Genomic DNA, 19,695 nt, shown 5'->3' on the forward strand with positions numbered 1-19,695 from the left:
AAATAGGGAAATATTGTGAAGGTTAGAGATATCAATCAATTAATTAATAATCAAGTCATTTTCAAGAGACGTAATATCGCAAGAATCAAGTATAAACGTAAAGTGAATAAAGTTGGAATGTGGCGCAAACTAACGTCGGCCTGTTTTTGCCAAAATACCGTAATTTCCGGACTATAAACCGCGACTTTTGTCACACGCTTTCAACCCTCCGGCTTATACAATGATGCGGCTAATTTATGCATTTTTTCAAACGGCCGCCAGGGGCGCTTGAGCAGAAAAGGTGAGAGTGAGAAAGGTGGAATATATGTGCTGAGGAAGACGCAAGTTTAATGTAAATTCGCGCTTTGTGCGTGAATAAAATGAGCATGAACGGACCCTCATCATGGAAAATGCAAGAAGAAATTCATATGACGCAACTTTGACATTAAAAGCAATCGAGCTGGCCATTAAAGGAGTAAACAAAGCTGCTGGATGTAAACTTGGGATAAATGAATCGATGGTGAGACGCTGGAAACGGCAGCGGGACGAACTGGAGCAAAGGAAAAAGATGAAAAAAGCTTTCAGAGGTAATAAAAACAAGGTAGCCTGAAGCGTTTTGCTGCTGTGTTACTGCCGCGTCACAGGCGCTGTTTGGAAAGAAAAGCTAAGGTGCTGTACTGTACATCAAACTTTGAAAACTCTTTCTGTGTATCGTCTTTCTTTGTAAATATCTCATGTTTCAATGTGGGCACATGCGGCTTATACACAGGTGCGGCTTATGTAAGTACAAAATAGTTTTTCCTTTAAAAATGTACTGGGTGAGGCTTATAATCAGGTGCGGCTTTTAGTCCAGAAATTATGGTAAGTTGGAAATCTATTGAGCAGAGATCAATACATATAGTTCAAGTTGAAATTTTCTTTTTCTTTTTATACGACTTTACTTTTTACTTCATTCTCATAACCTCATGACTTTTTCAGTGGATTTTTTTGCTGTTTTCTTTTCATTGTCACCCCCGTATTGCCTGAGCATAATTGAAACTGGAATGGTGGAAGTACTTTTATTTTTTTAAAATAAATAAACGTCTCCTCGTATAAAACATCTCACCGTCATATGAGATATTACTAATACTGATAAAAGAGAGGTGAACACAAGCCTCATATGACTTTCTGGACACAAGTGCTGGACTTTGAGCATTTGTTTGGTTTGGTTTCCTGTTTTTTTTTATTTATTTTTTTGGGGAGGGGGCTAAAATAGTACCTAGTGACTTACTTTCGAGTTTGGAATGAGTTTCCCCTCGCTCACTCTGTAAGAGCGTTTTCACAGTAGCGGTTATATTACGCAGTTAGCTAGCTAGCCACATCCCAAGCAAAGTATCTTCCCTTTGGGTAGTCCATTGGTGTGGTCCCTTTGGAGTGCCTCGTTGTCAGCAATGAGTGGATGTACGAAAAAAAAGCAAAAGTCTAAATTGACGGTCAGATGGCGGATTGAGATTTCAGATTGGCTTGGCTGCTTTAGAGCGCCTCGTTGTCACACTGCGGAAAAGCCCTGCCATAACCCAGTGGGATACATTCCAGCCACGGGAAGATTTTAGATGATTTATTGATTTTTGGAGGCTCAAATACGAACAGTGGTTATCTGGGTTTTGATCTATTTCAGAAAATGTTTTGTGACGGTGTAGTGGTACACATGCCTGGCTTTGGCGCTGGCAGCGTGGCATCGATTCCAGCTCAGTGATGGTGTCGATATCTGCCCTGTGACTGACTGGCGACCAGTTCGGGGTGTAGTCCGCCTTTCACCCGAAGCTAGCTGGGAGAGGCTCCAGCTTTCCAGCAACCATTGTCAGGATAAGCGGCTTGGATAATGACGCTTTTGTGTGGTGGAGCGCCGTGAGATTCTTCTAATGCAAAATATGTGGCTTTCCTCAAAACAGGTTGGAAAACTGCACCACACTAAATCGGAACACATTCTTGCTGGTGGTTTTGGGTCTCTCAGATTTGAAAAATCAGTTGAGATAGTCAAAAGCAGCATTTGTGTATCCCGCTATACATACTTATATATATCTTGATTAGAAGTAGCACTTGATTCCACATAATCACAAGGGTAGTGACACACGCACTACAGACGGATTCGTGCACAAGGCTCGTCGATTTGAAGTCGTACTATCAAAAGGGTCTTGGGTGTGCTGAACTGGTTGCCGGCGAATCACAAGGCTTGTGGAGACAAACAAGCATACTCAAATTTTCGCCTACGGACAATTCCGAGTCTTTAATAAACCTAAAATGTATGTTGGCAGAATCTGGCAGGGAGCCAGAGTACACAGAGAAAACCCACGCAAAGAATAAAAAAGCCCCGAACATCAGAACTGCGAGGCCGAGGTGCTAACCGCTCATTCGCTGTACCGCCAAGTAGTAATCTTCTCAGTTAAACTACACAAAAGACAAAGACAACATTAAAAAATAATAAAATAAAAACACCAATGTGGTGTTTGACATTTACCAAACGGTCATTTGCGGGTCACCATGAAAAACTGGTTGTCATCAACAGCATCACGACAGCTCATGACATTCTCCTCGAGAAGCCTTCCGGAAGATGGGGGCCGACTCCTCAGGCCTCCGAGAACAGCTCGTCAGGTCCCGGCACCGGACCCCACGGACGGACGGCGGGTCCGGTCCAAAGTCTGAAGCTTCAAGACGGAGAAGCGGGTGTTATTTGCAGGTGTGCACATCGTAGACCTTGACGCACTCCTGACAGCTGACGTAGCAGCACCAGTGGAAAATGCAGTGGCACTTCTCTTTGCGCCTCTCCGTCCGGGTGTTGTGCCCGCGACCGCAGCAAAGCAGGTCGCAGCCGTCGATGCCGTGCGACGTCAGGTTGCAGATGCGGTCGCGGGTGCCGAACGAGCCCGTCTCGGCGTTGGGGTCGCAGAAGTTGGGCGAGCCCTCGTAGTACACCAGGTCGCGCTCGGTGGGGGGCTTGAAGTAGTTGTACCTGGGCCGCAGGGTCTCCACCCAGCCGCGCGACTCCTTGTGCTTCTCCACCACCATCTCCGAGGCGCTATCGTACTTGTCCTTCATGTAGTCACCGATGACCCTGAAGTCCGGCTGAGACCACCAGCACGTCTTCACCTCGCAGCTGCCCGACAGCCCGTGGCACTTACACTTCAGAAAAATGTTGTCGTTTAGAGACTGAGGAGGAAATAAGGAAGAGGTTTCTTTGTTAGTGGGCGGGCCCGTCGCCAAGCTTGCAACTCAGTTATCGATCACTTAACCAATCAGTTTTTTACGATCAAAAAAACAGAAAATGTTATTAATCCTTTCTAGGTGCCCCCCCACATTTTTTTTACTTTGGTTTCGTATTTATAAGTCACCATAAAATGGAATGTAAATAATTACTTTTATTGTTGTAGATAGTGTAATTACTAACCCTTTAAGGGGCGTGGCCTAATGAGTGACATCAGGAAAATGGCCAGTTCAATAAATGGCTTGAAGTGCATTGGAAACTACTTTCTTGTCCAACATTTTAGTTACATTGGAGTTACCAAAGTCAATTCGAAATGGGACTATTTTTGCAACCAATATGATTTTTAAAAAATTGGGCCAACTGGCCCACAATACTGTTTGTCAATCAGCATCTCTTTGGAGTATGATCAATTTAATGTTCAGGAGGTGGAAGTCCCCTCTCAAGGCACATTTACCAATATCGCTGCTCACCACTTAAAAAAAAAAACGACAACTTCACCATAGCAACGTGCGCAAGAATAACACAGGTGAGCTCACCATCCGTCCCGCTTCGTTGTTATGGCGATTCATGGCCGAGCGCGCGTCAGGACGGTTCTCCCTCGCGTCGGCGAACTCCCGGGACACCATACCACCGAAATCCACATCTTCGCTGCAGCCGCCCCACTTCCAGCCCTCGCCGGGGGGCCCTTTGTGACGCGTGTCGCAGCCACAGATGGTGGCGGAGCCGTCGGCGCAGGCCCGCGTCACCGCAAAGGCCACGCCGGCCGAGGCGATGGCGTGGACGAACGCTGACTCTCGGGTGGCTGGAAGGAGAAAGACGCCATGCACTTGATGAAAAGCATTCAAAACAATCAAAACAACACGATGTTTTCATGAAAGACGATGTGAAGTTGATCGCCCCTTTCATTCTTGAAGTATGAACCCAAACCCAACACTAAGCCAAGCACTATCTTATGCACAACAAACCAAACCCTAACTTCTGATCCCAACCAGAATCACCAATCTAAGTTTGACTCTACACTCCACCTTGAAAAAATTTTAACCCCCCCAACACTAACCTTTACCCTACCGGTAACCACATTCCAAACATGACCTCAACCCTAACCCTAGCCCTGCACAATTAAAGTAACAGATTAAATTCTTTAAAATGATTCAGATAAACGCCCACTTTTCAAAAGATTTAAGTTTCAATTTAATTTCAAAAAGAGAAGGGCATGAATCAGAATCCCATTTTATAAAACTAATCCCCAACTCCAATAATTACCCAAACCCTTAACCTACCCAACCCTAACCCTAAACACCGCCCACGCCAAAGCGAACCCCACCCACTAACCCAGCCCTACCAACCTAACCTGACCAAACTTGTGTGCTGAAAACGCTAACCCGACAGGCACGCTGCAAAACGCTGGCACAAATTCACATAAGTGGGTTGTTTTTAAGATTTACATTAATTTCAGAATGTATTTCTTGAATCTGAGTGCTACTGTTGCTGAATATTTCCTAACCTTAAGACTAAAAACGAACCCCAGCTCTACCGCCTAACCACATCCCTAACCCCAACCAAAATGAAACCCAACCTCTAACTAACGTAACTCTAGCATCTACCAGTAACTTCAACTCACACCCTAACCGCAAATTATTTCAGACCTCACCACTTCAAATGTTAATGCAGATCCATGTCAAACATGATACGTAATCTAATCACCCTCTTCTTGGGGATATTACTATAATGTATGCGTTAACTGGTGGAGAAAGTAGGCCAGAACCTGCTGGATAATCCCGTTTTGCATGAGATCACAGGCAAACACGCGCTCACGAGACCCCTTGTAACACGCTCAGGCGGCGAACTTCCATCTCAAAGGTCATCACCGGTGTCGACCACATGCGGTTAGGTAGCATCCACAAAAGGTGCCGGTGTGGGGCTTCGCTCATCCCAGACATCAACCGTCATGTCTGCGAATAAGGCCAGCGAGGGCCTTTGTCTCTCGGCTGACATACTTAACTGATGACTCATCAGGCATCGTGACAGGAAGACACGAGGCTGACAGGCCCTATCATTAAGAGACTCAATTAAGCTCCTGAAAGGGTAGGAAATGGCCTCACACGTGATAGCGACTGGCGTCCGCATGGCCGAGCGAAAGCGATTGCAATTGTTACGTGAGTTAAATCACATCTTGGGCTATGTCCTTAAAAAAAAAAAAAAGTTCCTGTTGAAGATCAAGAGTAAAGAAGCAGAAGGAAAGGGACAAGTACAAAGCTAAAGGCAGGAGGAGCTCCTCCCTTACAGCAGGTTCCAACCAGTTTAAGGACTAAAGGGCATTAGACAACAATGACGCAAGAGAAAAGGCCCACTGTCGTGCTCCACCGCCCACTCCACACTGCTACTGTATACTCAGTCGCCGCACTGCCATAAATGTAACAGAACCGTAACCGTCAAAAAGTACAGGCTGACCGTTTTATGAGCGCGGAAGGCGTCTGTGTTGATCAAATTAACTGTTGGGGTTTTGCAGTTTTAATAAAACAAAATACAAAAAAAAAGAAAAAAAAAAACACAAAACCTTTGATGCATGATTCTGCTGTGTATCTGGTATTCCCGTAACATTTTAACACTAAATCATTCTTTAAAACACCACCACAAAAAAAAAAAAAATTGTTCATAATTCTGTAAGCAGACATGAATGAGGATATGTGACTAAAAATAGATAAAGGATTAATTGTCTGTGTTCATAAAAGACTTGTTTCTTCAAAGCTTTGATGTCTTATCAAGGCATTGCATTGATATTTTACACCCATCCATCAATTTTCTTTGCCGCTTATCCTCACGAGGGTCACAGAGATTGCTGGATTGTATCCCAGCTGTCAACGGGCAGGAGGCGGGGCGCACCCTGAACTGGTCGCCAGCCAATCGCAGGGCACATCGAGACAAACAGCCACACTCACAATCACACCTCGGGGCAATTGAGAGTGTCCGATTATTGTTGCATGTTTTTGGGATGTGGGCGGAGAAAACCCACGCAGGCACAGAGAGAACATGCGCGTACAAATCATAATTAATTTAGATTCATTTAGAAACCCAAGTTAGTGAATTTTGTGTGAATCCAACTCTGAGATGAAACTTTTATGTATGTAATCATCCGCTCAAAACTACATTCACGATTCAAAGTCTTTAGGACTGGGTTTATGAAACTGAAATTATGGCGCTCGGCTCATTTATTCCCCGCTGTCGCCCGTGTTCAAAACAAATGTGAATGGGGAGGCGTGGTCTGAAGCAGAAGTCTAATTTCATTGTAGGCGATACGCGTCAACTGGTTGCTTAGCTACTGGGTACGCAGTGGATGAAGGAGAACTGCTAAGAGTAGAATTGTTAAAATAATCCCAAAGAGGAGATACAAGATGATCATTTAGTTAGTCTTACGCTTCGATATGTCTGGGGTACAAAGTGTGGCTCTAACATAGAACCCTGATGAACTCCTTTGGCAGCTTCGCTTTGACGCTTCAGAGGATAATTGAGGTTAGGGATGAACGGGGCAAGGAAAAGAGGATTATCTCGGGACAAAATGAGCAAAGGAGTAGACCCGGGAACCAATTAAACGGGCCCTGGCGGTGAACGTTGAGATGTTAACCCGAGACAAAGGATGAAATTCTTGGTGATCACTGTATTTTATGTAACGCCTCGCGTTATTGGAAAACCAAGTGGCCTCGGCTTCCAAAATCTCATCAAGTGTTTACAAGTAAAAGGGGAAAAAGAAAAAAAAAAAAAAGCAGTGAGAGGCGGGCTTCACGAGCCTCGTAAAGATATTCGGGTGAACGACATGGGGTTGACCTTTGGGGCCAATTACACCGACAATAACATTTATTTCACCTGCTCTCGCATTAGTTCCACTGCTTGGTTTTAAGAGCAATTTCATGACACTCCGCATCCCCTGACAGCGCTTCCCCGCCAAACTTTGCCAAACGCAGGCAGGCCAAGTGGTCCCTACGACCTGCTGGGGGGTTGAATCCCCTATTGTGCCTCCACTGTCACGCTGCGTTAGCCCCACAATAGCTCCAGATATTTTATATGAAATTTGCCCTGGCCGGTGATTAGTGGGGACCAAGTTAAGTCATAGCAACAGAGAACTATGCATTGGCTGGACCCTGCTTGTCGGCAGACGGGGAAATCCCTATTCAAATGGTTTAATAAAACAATCTAAAGGGCGTGTGAATGGGGAAAAGCACTTTTTCTCCTGCTTAATCTCATGGTTGCAAAGATATTGTGCTCCGAGCTGAGCCCAGCGGGGAGCGGGGCTAAGGTCCCCCCATCAACTCCATTTGCCACACCCCTTCTTTCTTTCTTACCCAGAGTTAATGATATACCGGTGCGCTAGCTTCCCTCCCCCAGCATGGTGAGACATACGTTTTCGTGAAAAGCGCAGACCTCTTAGCTCATCCTAAATACTTACACTTTCCCATCCTCGGGTCACAGGTCGCAACCCGTGTCCGCCGACCTTACCCTGGTCTGGTTGAGAAGGGAACACAAAATTTCAGTTCATCCTCTGCTTACACGTCGCGGCAATGGAGTTTCCACCTCAAACTCGTAATGGTTTGAGCTAAGGACTGATGGTGCACCCCTATGGTTGCAAAATTACCACGGAAGCCTCATTTGGTTTTTGGAGAGCCTCTGTAATTCTGTCCCAGAGTGCAAGTTGTGTAAATACCAGGAATTCCGAAAACAGCTCCAGGATCGTCTCGTTGCGCCGACGAACACCTGCACGGCTATCTTTTACCTTTCATCACGAGCAGATTCCTGCGGTGCATGTTTTGACACTTTACTTCATGCAAATTAATGAGCGCTGACGCAGACCCAGCCCTCGGGCACGGTTGGCGATTCGAGGTGCGGACTGAGCGCCAAACCGAGGGAAGACGATCCGTATGAAGTCGTTCCGCGTTTGGTCACCAAAGGAAGTCACTCAGCCCAAATGTTGCCCGATATTAGCAGCCTCGGCATAGTGAAGGTGAGGATTACGAGGGCCGTTCCGTGAAGCAAGTGAGCGCTATAAAGACGCTCGCTCCCCTTTGGCCCAAAAGGAGCGGGAGGAAACGGACACACTACAGTCTGAATTGCAGACAAACAGACACCAGTGAGGACAATGGCCCGGCTGCACAGACAAACACCAACATCAATCAAATCCAATGAAATGGAAGTCCACTTCTACTAAGCCCTATCAAAGGCCCGGGAGCTCCCGAGTCATTCTTCTTGGCCTCTGACAAAGGCACTTAATCCAGTCACTTTGACCTCTCACATTATTAAGGGCTTCACTGACCTTAATCCAATCAAAATGATCTACTGAAGCCCAGTCGCTGCCTCCCCCTTTAACACTCAGCGCCCCAGCAATTTGGGCTCGGGAAGTGGGGGAGCAACAGGGGGCGATGCGGTGGCATTTTGTTCCACAAAAGGAGCTCAGATGGAGAATCCCTCTCACCTCCTACTCATCCTCAAGCCTCCTTATTACAGGCTCAAGAGTTCATTGAGTGTTAACGGGTTGAGCGATTAAAGCGGCCGGTCTCTCTCACCGCAGTAAAACTTCGGGAGTTGGGTGATAAGTTCAGAACCGGAACACCGTTGCATATTTTCAGCCTCACAGCACCGAACAGCACTTTTCAGTAAACCCACATAATGACATTCGCGAAGTCATCAACACCGCACCGTCAAAGAGAGCCATCCATTTTCAACACGTAAAGATTCAACTGACAAAAATGAAGAAAAATTTTAGAGGCAAAAAGAGGACGATTGTATTCATGTCCAAATATTTCTGGAGCCGAGCGTACATTTCTTCCCAAACAAGCATCGCTTTAGTATTAAAAATATGGGAAATACTTTTGGAAAAGGTTCTATTCCACTAAATAAAGTTCATCCATCCATCCATCCATCCATCCATCCATTTTCTACCACTTACCCAAGGTCAGGCCATGGGGGCAGTAGTTTTAGCAGAGACGCCCAGAAATCCTTACCCCAAGCCACTTCATCCGGCTTTTCTGGGGGGATTCCGAGGCATTCCTTGGCCCACGACCAACAGCTCGTGACCATACATGAGGGTAGGAATATAGATTGATCGGTCAATTAAGAGCTTCACCTTTCGGTTTAGCTCCTTCACAACAACGGACCGATACAAAGTCCGCATTGCTGCAGACCCTGTACTGGTCTGCCTGTCGATCTCTCGTTCCATACTTCCCTCACTCGTGAACAATATCCCAAGATATCGAACTCCTCCGCTTGGGGCAAGATTTCATCCACGGCATTGAGTTCTTTCCCTGGCAGAGAGCCACCTTCTGTAGCTCGGGAATCGATCGCCAAGGTTCCTGCGTTTTTACCACCACCCAGCTCGCACTTCTCCTGACCCCGATGGCCCCTCTCACAGACGGTGAGCACATGGGAAGGGCCCATGTTACCCTTTCAGCCTGTGTGCGGCCGGTCCCCATGGGTGCAGGCCTGGCTATCATGTGCTCAACTTCGAGCCCCACCTCCAGGCCTGGCTCCAGAAGGGTGCCCCAGTGACTCGTGTCCGGACAAGGGAAACCTCTATCAATTTGTATTTTTCATGATGGGAGTCTTACAGCTGTGCTAGGTCCAGTACCTCACTAAGGACCTCTTTGTGATGGGTGACCTTACCAGGGGTGTGAAGCCCCAGATAATTTAGCTCCTAGTATCATTGGGACACACAGACCGCTCGACCACAATCAGGTGACGATTTCGTTGAGGGGTAAATACAGTTGTACGCTAAAATAGTACTACATGGATTTGTTTTGTTCTGATTTTTATTTTATTTTTTTGGGGTGACTTGACATTTGTCAGGAAGTTCCAATTCATTCTCACTATAAGTCAACGCATCAGACAATGATGTTTCCACAATTCAGTTTGAAGTCTTGTAAACGGCGCTTCGGAGGATCAACATCAGAACAATCACTGGGGATTCCCTCGGAAAGAAAACGCCAACAAGACTGAACGTAGTTTGATCGTATGCGTGTTTTCAGGCGTGGCGTTGTCTTCGGTCTATGTAAATAAGGATTTGAATGAGCATAATTGCTGATGCATGCGTGAAGAGCAGGTTCCTCCCCCCCCGCCCCCCTCTCTCCTCAGGGTGGTTTGAGAATGTGTAATGAAAATCACATGCAACACTTGTCAAACGGTCTGTTGAGAGGCCACAAAGAGTCAGAGAAAATAATTTTCTGTACATTAGTCAAAGTGCTACAGGGTGTCACTTACGTTGGCAGGTTTGGCTTGGAACAAACGAAACAGAATTACCTTTGTCCAACACTGGTCCGAAAATGGCCAGATTGTCGTTGACGGTGGTGCAGTTCCAGCGCCGCCCTCTGAACTGGTGCTGGCACTCCTGAATACCGATCTTCACCCCTTCTGCCACGCTGGGCATGATTTCCACGTAGTTCCGGCAGAAACGTAGCTGCTTGGGCACCAGCCCTGGAATGCTGCTGCAGAGAATGGGTTGCGTGCTCAGTGACGAGTACTGGTGGCCCACTGCTAGTGACCTAGATGCAGAGAAAGTCATCGTTTTAATTTTACCACCCAAAAAGTTCAACATTTGGGGCCTGTTCAAGTAAAGAATAATTTAATGTCCGTGGGTGTGTGATTGCAAATCTATCAGATGCTAGCATGCTAGGTGTCCTCCCATCCTTGCAGCCACCTGGCCTTTACGAGCATGAAAATTGCAGGCCTGGGACCGCAGCGCTTCTGTCTGGGATGAAAGTCCACCATGCATCTCCATGTCTTCATAGACCTTAAGCTGACAACCAGGAGAGCTACACCTTGTTATTAGCTGTCCGCACACTTAAGAGGCCTCCAGCTTAGGCTAATAAGAGTGCAAACGCTAGGTCGAAACTTCAGAGAGCGTATCAAGGCTAAAACACACACATACACACACACACACACACGACCCAATTCCCCCACCTCTGCGGCTTTCTTGTTTTCCTTTGAGAATCAAAACAAGTGCAAACTTGGTTCACTCGTGACATCCTTGCTATTATTCGCCTTCCCTCGCTAGCTATCTTCATTACTTCTTGCCAAGTGCAAAGCGCCAGCCAGACAGGAGTTTTTGTTTTTTTTTGTCAGCATTTATTTCTCACCAGCTTTGAAACTTTGTGGAGGGGTGTGGCACGTGTCAGGGAAGAAGCCATGACAATTCGGTGCATATTTGGGATGGGGAAATGCGTCGTTGTGAACACGCTAATTTTCTGTCTTGTTGTGTAAAGCGTGTTACCACCTACAAGACTCGAGTTGAACATTTTTGGCTGTCGCTTGTGTCTGATCACATTTACGACACTTATCAGGATTTTTAAACGTGTCCTAGCGGGGTGGAACAGTTGGCGGAAGGCGTCTGGTGTTGGATGCGACAGAAGCGTCTCTGCCAGGTTGAAGGGCAAAGTTTATAAAACAGTGGTGAGGCCGGCCAAGATGGACGGATTAGAGACGGCGGCACTGAAGAAACAACAGGAAGCAGAACTGGAGGTGGCAGAAATGAAGATGCTGAGGTTCTCGCTCGGAGTGAACAGGTTGGATAGGATTAGAAACTAGCTCATTAGAGGGACAGCCAAAGTTGGATGTTTTGCAGACGAGGTTCGAGAGACCAGACTTCGATGGTTTGGACATGTCCAGAGGCGAGAGAATATACTCATACTGGTAGAAGGGTGCAGAGGATGGAGCTGCCAGGCAAAAGAGCGAGACGAAGACCAAAGAAAAGGTTGATGGATGTTGTGAGGGAGGACATGAGGACAGGCAGTGGGTGTGAGAGACGAAGGTGCACGAGATAGGCCTAGATAGAAAAAGATGACACGCCGTGGCGACCCTTAACGGGACAAACCGAAAGAAAAGGAAGAAGATCAGAATTTTGAAACGAAGGTGGTCGACCGTCTTCTGCCGGCAACAAGAATCGATCATTATCTCAAATCATCATTCAGCCTCCCAATTAGCTTTTAGGACTGGATTGGAACAAAACTGACAGTTTTTCATGTCTGTTGAAATGCTTTTTAAAACTTAAAACGCTCTACTTTTTTTCTGCTGTTCAAAGGAACGGATTACTATCGAGAATCATGATTCAGCCTTGACGGAACTCTATACCGAGTTAACATCTTCGACCAAGTCTTTTCAGTTGTCAGAAATCCAAGAATTTGGATGTCCATTATTTAAGGCAGATGCCATTCTATCTATTTGGATTACCGTTTTCTACAACTACTTGAACTGTTGACCCGATTATTCAATTCACCAAGATCAATGTGCAGAATGCTCGACACAAGTCGCAACAGAGATACATCGTTTAAAGAGCTTCTCCCACTATTATCTTTGGCAAATGCCCTGCAGGTTGGCTGCAAAGTGATTTTTTGGCAGGTTTGCGCTCCACGTCAGCTGACTACCAAAGATGTCACTAATCTTATGATCCCGCCAAATGATAGCAGCTTGTGGAGCATCCACGCAAAGGTAGAACCCGAGCAGGTGTAAAAGTGTGTGGCTGCTCGATGTGTGTTGACCTTTTGTCTAGAGACTAATGACTAGATTAGCAAAAGTCCTGACACAAGCTTGAGGCTGCTTCCTGTGTAAAAAAAAACAAAACATAACAGTGGGAAGCCCAAAGACCCCTTGCTCATGGGCTCCAAAAATGATGACCTTGAATACCTCCACTAAGGATTCAGATGGCCAGAATGACATCAATTGCAGCTTGAAATTGGAATTTCAAGATCACGTTTCGATATTGTGAGTGAATTACGGTCCAGCGGGCCCGCAAGCAGATGTCAGAGCTATTTGTCACAGTGGTTCTGGCAGAATTTCTCGCCTCATTTTTACAGTCTAAACCGCTACAGTAAATCACAGAAAAAGCGGGCGAGTTGAAAACGGCCCAGGAGGAAGTCACGGTCGTCTGCAGCATCCGCTAGTAAACAAGCGGGACGCTATCACGTATTGACCTCTCTTTGGGCCCCTTGTCAGTCCATACACTCGCCTCCTCAAAACAGCCGCCACTCCCGGCAGAAACCCCGAGTCCGCATCCCAGAGCGCGGCAGACTTTAGCTTCGCTGCCTCTCACGCGCACAACAAAAGAGTGCAAATGCAAAGGAAGCCCCCGTTGACCGATTCATCACAGGCTCATCGCCGCGATACTGCAGGGGAGGTGAAAACAAGTGCCGCAGGCTCGCATTTTTAAAGAGCTGCTTGTCACTTACATCCTGAACCTCCTCCACTTCTGCTGCCTCCCAGAGGGAAAAAAAAAAAAAAAAAAGACGCCCCTGACGTTTCGCGGTACTTGTCATTACGTTAATAAATCCTGACCCCCCCGTCGTATTCAGCCTTCCCGGACTGCATTCACAAGGTCATATTTGGGTATTTGGGAATTTGATTGAGACGTTAGTGCGACAAGAACTTCTCTCGAGTTGCTTCATTTCTCCAGGAGCCTCCACACGGGACAAAAGTATTGGGAGACCACATGCACGTTACAAAACCGGAAGTAACTACGGAAGGTTTGCAGAGTTTCTGCAAGACTCTCGTGTTCAACGCTTGCTCATTCATCCAAATTTGTCAGTTCAGCGGTCACTGAAGTTGGACTTCAAAGAAGATGGCGTCGATCGCCATTTATGTTCTAGTTCCATCCATCCATTTTCTTTGGTGCTTACCCTCACGAGGGTTGTGGAGAGTGCTGGAGCCTTAACCCAGCAGCCAACGGACAGGACTGGTTGACAAGCCAATCGCAGGGCACATGGAAGCAAACAGCCGCACTCACGATCCCACCTAGGGGCAATTTGTCATGAAATGTCATTATCCAAGCCGTTTATCCTCACAAGGGTTGCAGGAAAGCTGGAGCGTATCCCAACTCGCTTCGGGCGAAAGGCGGACTATACCCTGAACTGGTCGCCAAAAGGTTGCAGGACAGATATCAACACCAGCACTGAGCGGGAATCGATCCCACGCTGCCCGTACCACCATCAGTGACTCAGGGGCAATTTAGTGTGTCCAATTGATGTTGCGTGTTTTTTGGGATGTGGGAGGAAACCGGAGTGTCCGGAGAAAACCCACGCAGGCACGGGGAGGACATGCAAACTCCACACAGGCGGGTCCGGGATTGAACCCGGGACCTCAGAACTGTGAGGCCAACACTTTACCAGCTGATCCACCGTCCCACTTGTTCTAGTTCATCGTAAAGATTTTTGATGTTCTTCTAGACGTTGGTCGGAAAAATAGTCCTCAAACTGTTTCTACTAAGTTGGGATGATAAGGGTCGAAGGTCAGGTCACCAAGGATTCCCGCCCAAACAGTTAGACCATTATTTAGTGGACTTTCGGTATCCTTGAAGCAAAAAATCGTTGGAACAAACCTTAGCGAGGGGCTTCTATTGCTGCTCACAAGTTGTGAGGAAACCAGTGGTCAGTATCGGAAGAAGTGCTTGCAAATAAACACTTAATCCAAACACGCGTTGTATCCAATTATTTGTCTGGAGACACACTTGCACCCCCCCCCCCCTCCATCTCATATAAGCGAATCCAGCGCAGGTTTAATGCATATTTCAGCAAGCCCAAGCAGGGCGCTCCAGAATTACCACTTTACTCGTGGGCCCCGGGGCCCTTGGAGCCGACTTTGACATCAAGAGAATATGTTTGGGAAAAGGAATGTGCGGCGAGCTTTCACCTCCAGGTATTTATCTTCTAAAGGTGGGGTGGACTCGGAGGGGGAAGGGGTTGGTGGCTGACTTTTTTTTTGAGTGGGGTGGGGGGTGGGGGTGCCAGGCTATGTCATGGCAGGTTGAGAGGAGACGCCGCGTCTTAGCGGCACCCAGGCCGGAGAGCGACGCGGCGGCCTCGCTCGGCTGAACGCCAAGCAGGCGCTTGGCGATTATTTGACTCGGGATCAGTCGCCACAAAAAAAAAAAAAAAAACAAGACCTTCAAAGAAAACTAAAACGATTCTGCCAAAGAGTGAATGTTTTGCGCTGGTTGCCGTCGTGTCGCAAACGGTTGTGTTTGCTCGTCGTCCCTTCTTGGAATCAAACTCGATGCACCCTCCAAAACCGAACCAGCTCAAGAGCTCCTTTGGAATTTGCTGCTGCTATGATGACACAATGGAAAACCGTTCATTGTGTGCTTGATTTGCCACAAACTATCTGACACGCTGACAACCTTCAAAAACATTGCCCATATCAGGTGATAATACATGGATGGATTCATTCTTTTTCCTTTTTTTTTTTATGTGTGGAGAGGGGGGGGGGGGGGTAGACCAGGAGCAATGGTCCTGATGTGGGTCAGCATTTTTTCCATCTAAGGCCCAAAATGTTATGTCAGGATTTCCTCCCAGCTGAGCACAATCATGAGTGTCTCATCAATGTAAGCAGCAGGGGAACCGTTACAGGAAGATACACCCAATATCCAACCATGTGCAAATATTGAATCATAACCAAAATAATTCAGCTTTTGTTTGTGATGTTCCATAAAGTCTACGCTCGCTGCGGGTGACGCACAGACGTTATCGCACTCGACAACATTAGAAAAACTCATTTGAGGTTATAAAACACGCTGGAAATTGTAATGTACGATGAATTCCGGATGTCGCACCAAGTTGAGTTTCCATCAAAGTTCATTTTTATTATATTCAGTAGATATTATGCTGTTAGAAATGCATATTTGGCAAACTCCCAAAGTTTTTTAGGTTTTGTTTTGTGAAAGCGGACAATGTACATGATATGCAATCAGCAAAATATGCTAGCCTGCTGAAAAGGTGGACATTTTTTTGTATGCTAACATTAGCATCCGAGCACATGTCGGCCTTTCACTTTGCAACGTGATTCCGTTAGAAAGCTAACTCCGTACTTTTCGACGAATGATTTGCATTTCCCATTTCTGAAAAAGATTTTTTGTTATGACTACTGATGTTCTTTTATCACAGAGTGGACAGGTTCATCTTGACAACGTTCAACGACAGGCATAATACGATGAAAACTATGATTCATAACACCGTAAATATTTCTCCACTTGAGTGAAGACAAAATTTCTGCCTATGGACGTTAGTCCATAATGACGGTGTGGACAGCAATTTATGGGATACATGCAAAACGTTCAATATGATTACAAAAAGAAATTGTATAAAATGAAGGAAGCAGCTCTTAGGTGACTTATCGTCGTCATTACTATAGTATATGATAATAATAAGATGAACACATTTTTATTATGCTGCAACATTTTCATGACGACGTTGATTCTGACGAGGAAACCAAAGGCAATTTGGATGTGCGATAGACCCAAATAAAGCCTCACACGGGCTTTTATGGAAAGCCCCAAAGATTTTACTGACAAAATCTCATAATACTAAGCATAAATTCCCTTACTGTCATATTTCTCATCTGCAGACTTTATCGAAACTGAAAAGAGGCTTTACTTTAAAGGTTCTTGTCGGTTATATTCAGACAAATGAACAAATATTTTGGACAGAAAGTGAAGGAAAAAAAAAAAGACCCGACACCTCCCAGGGCTTCACTTTCTGCCCTGGGCCGCATCGATCCACGCAGCTTGTCAAAATCGCCGTTTGTCTATGAAACGACAACTTCCCTACTCATGAAGTAGAAAACATTGCAAACGCCTCTTCGACTGATGCAATGCGCCGTAACAAACCAACAACATAATTCCAGACGTGAAAATTGACCGATACGGATATGTCTTCACGATGTTAACTCGGGTCAACAAATTTACAAAATGTGCTCATCAAAAGCGTCCCTACAAGTTTCGACGGCGGCATCAGGACGCTCAAGCATCCCAAATGTGGACGACCAAACACATGGACACAAACTTCTGCACCTGCTGCACTCTCAGTAGGAAAAGGGCTCATTGGACACCCCCCTAAAAAAACTAAATAACCAAAACCTGCCTAGCAGATGTTTCTCATGCATGCTGTCTAAATAAGTTTTTTTTTTTTTTAATTTCCTATGTGATAATGTACTCCCCCTAAAAAAGAACTAAACACCTGAACAACACAAATCCCTTTTGAAAAAAAAAAAATATATAAACAAAAATACCCACCCCAAATGAAAGCCTACTGCAGAAGATAATAATAATAAAACAATACAAGAAAAAATAAAAACGTTCTGCCAGAAACTAAAAATTACACAAAAAATCCCCAAAATGAGACCCACCTGCAAGAACTTAAATCCAATATATTAAAAATACATATATTGAATAAATGTACCATTTTTTAAAACAATCAGCACCCAAACTTTAAGTGAGTATTTGGGTCCAAAAAATGACTTACCACCAGATGGGATAACTTGCCATGACACGCGTGAGCCCGCAGAGCAGCAAGAGGAAACATCCAGCGAATATCATCCTTAAAAAAGGGCGCTCCAACCTGTCCAGCGTGAATTAGCCTGTTGCTGCAGACGCGGAATCCCCCCCCTCACAAAAAAAAAAAACAACAGAAAAACAACAACAACAAAACGAACTGTGGCGGCGATGATGACGACGACGACGCCGACGATGATGATGATGATGACGGGATCTTTATCTCTTTGCGCCAATCAACTCGCGTGTAGCGATCACTCCGTGGCAGAAGCTGACAGTCATATATTAAAAAAAAAAAAAAAGTGAAAAAGCTTCCTAGCTGCTTCTTTTTTTCTTTTCCTCCTTTTTTTTTTTTAGGATTCAATCATGAGGAATTGCCAAAGGGCGAAGTGTGATGATACGTTCCCGGGCTCGCTCGCCCGAAGAGCCAATTTTGAAGATCTTTCTTTTTTTTTTTTTTTTTTTTTTTTTGCAGCTCAACGAGAATTGCAGTGCGTGTGATATATAATGTAGTTTTAAAAAGGGGGGGGGGAGGGGAGGGTCCGAGGGGCTTTTAAATAGACATCGGAACCCCGCGGATTGCGTAGCTATAACAACCTGTCCGGATTTCACTCCCTGGCTTGAAGCTTCTAAAATGCAGAAATAAATATGTGTGAATTGCTCCGGACCATTATTGACGTCCCCCCCCCCCCCTTCCCCTCTTGGTGGCAGTGCCTTCAACACGATTGAACCCCCTCCCCACACCTTTCAGGCTTAATAAATTGATTTTATTTTTAAATCTTAATGTAGTAAGTCAGTAAATGAAAGTCGTAGGTTGCGAAAATAAGGAAGAATTTCAAATATCTTCATATGAATGCAGTGCAAAGTGAAGCAGCTGACAGTTGCAAGCACCTTGCGTCACTTTATGACGTCATAAATGTGCTTTGCTTTTGAAAAGATTTTCGATCGGTGAAATTCCTGCAAAATGTTCAACTATAATGTTGCACATGGGTCTGTATCAAGGGCAAAACTGAACATTTTCCATTTTATTATCATTTTTGTATATATCGTTCTTTAATCATGCACGGCACTCCCAAGTAAACTAATTTACCAAAGTCAATCATGTATGGAAAAAAAAAAATGATATCCAACATTTTTACAGCAGGGAATGGATTTGTGTGTCCTTTTGCACGCTTAGGCCAGCAGAGGTCAGCACATCGAAGCGGTCAACTCTGCCACAAATATGAAACCTACTTTCATTTCATCACTCGTCGAATTAGTGCTTATGATTTGAATAGGAGATGAGCGACACTAAAATGTTTGACAAATAGCTCGCAATGGTTCATCTGTGATATTACAATGCTATAAACATAATTTGACTTTGTCATAGCGCTCATTTGATTCTTGAAATATTTGTAGTTATTAATATTGATCAGTTTGGTTGCGGTTTCCCCAAACAGGGTCTACGTCCTTGGCGGCGGTCAGTAAAAGATGTGAGCGCCACCTGGCGGACCTTGTCAGTTGGCGTGCTCAGCGCGTAGGCACGTGTGTTTTCCTTGCCTGACAGTTCTGAGGTTCTGTGCTCGAATCCGGACCGCTTCCAATTCTTTCTCCGTTCTTTGGCTTCTGCCCAAATTACAAAAAAAGACGGTGGCTCTTAAAATGTTCATTATACCAAGTAACAATTAAAAATAATAAAAATTTAGAAAAAAAATTACCACCACCATGACTGATATTAAAATACAGTAGTCTTGTAAGCTCAAGCATCAAAAGTGAAGTTTTATTACTACTAATTTATTCAAATAAAAACGTAAAATCTCCTGTTTGCCACCACTGGTAAGTTTTTAACACATTTTTAACTCTTGAAAACAAAGTCGAAATCCTAACCTGTGACTTGCGGTGCCTTTTTTGAGGTGTCGGGTTTTGGAGTTCTCAACCACCCTCCGGACACACAGAACCGGGGCGGGGTCGACGGCGTTGAAGGGCGGCCGTGCAGCTGCCCCAGGGAGCTTTCGCTGGAGTCCTTGTACCCCACCATCGCTCCAAATTGGGTTTTGACTCCCACACGCCGCATCACATACGCGCCTTTTTTTATTTTACTTTTTTAAAAATAGAGATCTGTGTGCACATTGGATATAAAAAGTCTGCACATCCCTTGCTCAAATGCAAGGGATTAAAAAAAAAAACTCATTTAAAAACATAA

General features: G+C 45.4%; 1 protein-coding gene across 3 annotated transcripts; it reads right to left on the reverse strand.

Moving 5' to 3' along the window:
* Positions 1 to 2,213: 2,213 nt before the first annotated feature.
* Positions 2,214 to 17,764, reverse strand: wnt3a (wingless-type MMTV integration site family, member 3A). Of its 3 annotated transcripts, none has more exons than XM_061839279.1 (4): positions 17,485 to 17,764; positions 10,502 to 10,743; positions 3,757 to 4,022; positions 2,214 to 3,165 (listed from the first exon to the last, which is right to left on the reverse strand). In XM_061839279.1, the coding sequence occupies exons 1-4, from the start codon at positions 17,556 to 17,558 to the stop codon at positions 2,686 to 2,688; spliced, it is 1,062 nt and encodes a 353-aa protein (XP_061695263.1). In that variant the 5' UTR covers positions 17,559 to 17,764; the 3' UTR covers positions 2,214 to 2,685. The 3 variants fall into 3 exon arrangements, with proteins under 3 accessions (XP_061695263.1, XP_061695262.1, XP_061695265.1); XM_061839278.1 differs by lacking the exon at positions 17,485 to 17,764 and adding an exon at positions 11,162 to 11,290; XM_061839281.1 differs by lacking the exons at positions 10,502 to 10,743; positions 17,485 to 17,764 and adding an exon at positions 5,218 to 5,871.
* Between the last annotated feature and the right edge of the window lie 1,931 nt (positions 17,765 to 19,695).

Source organism: Syngnathoides biaculeatus, chromosome 13 (genome assembly GCF_019802595.1).
Source record: "Syngnathoides biaculeatus isolate LvHL_M chromosome 13, ASM1980259v1, whole genome shotgun sequence".
Lineage (NCBI taxonomy): Eukaryota > Metazoa > Chordata > Actinopteri > Syngnathiformes > Syngnathidae > Syngnathoides > Syngnathoides biaculeatus.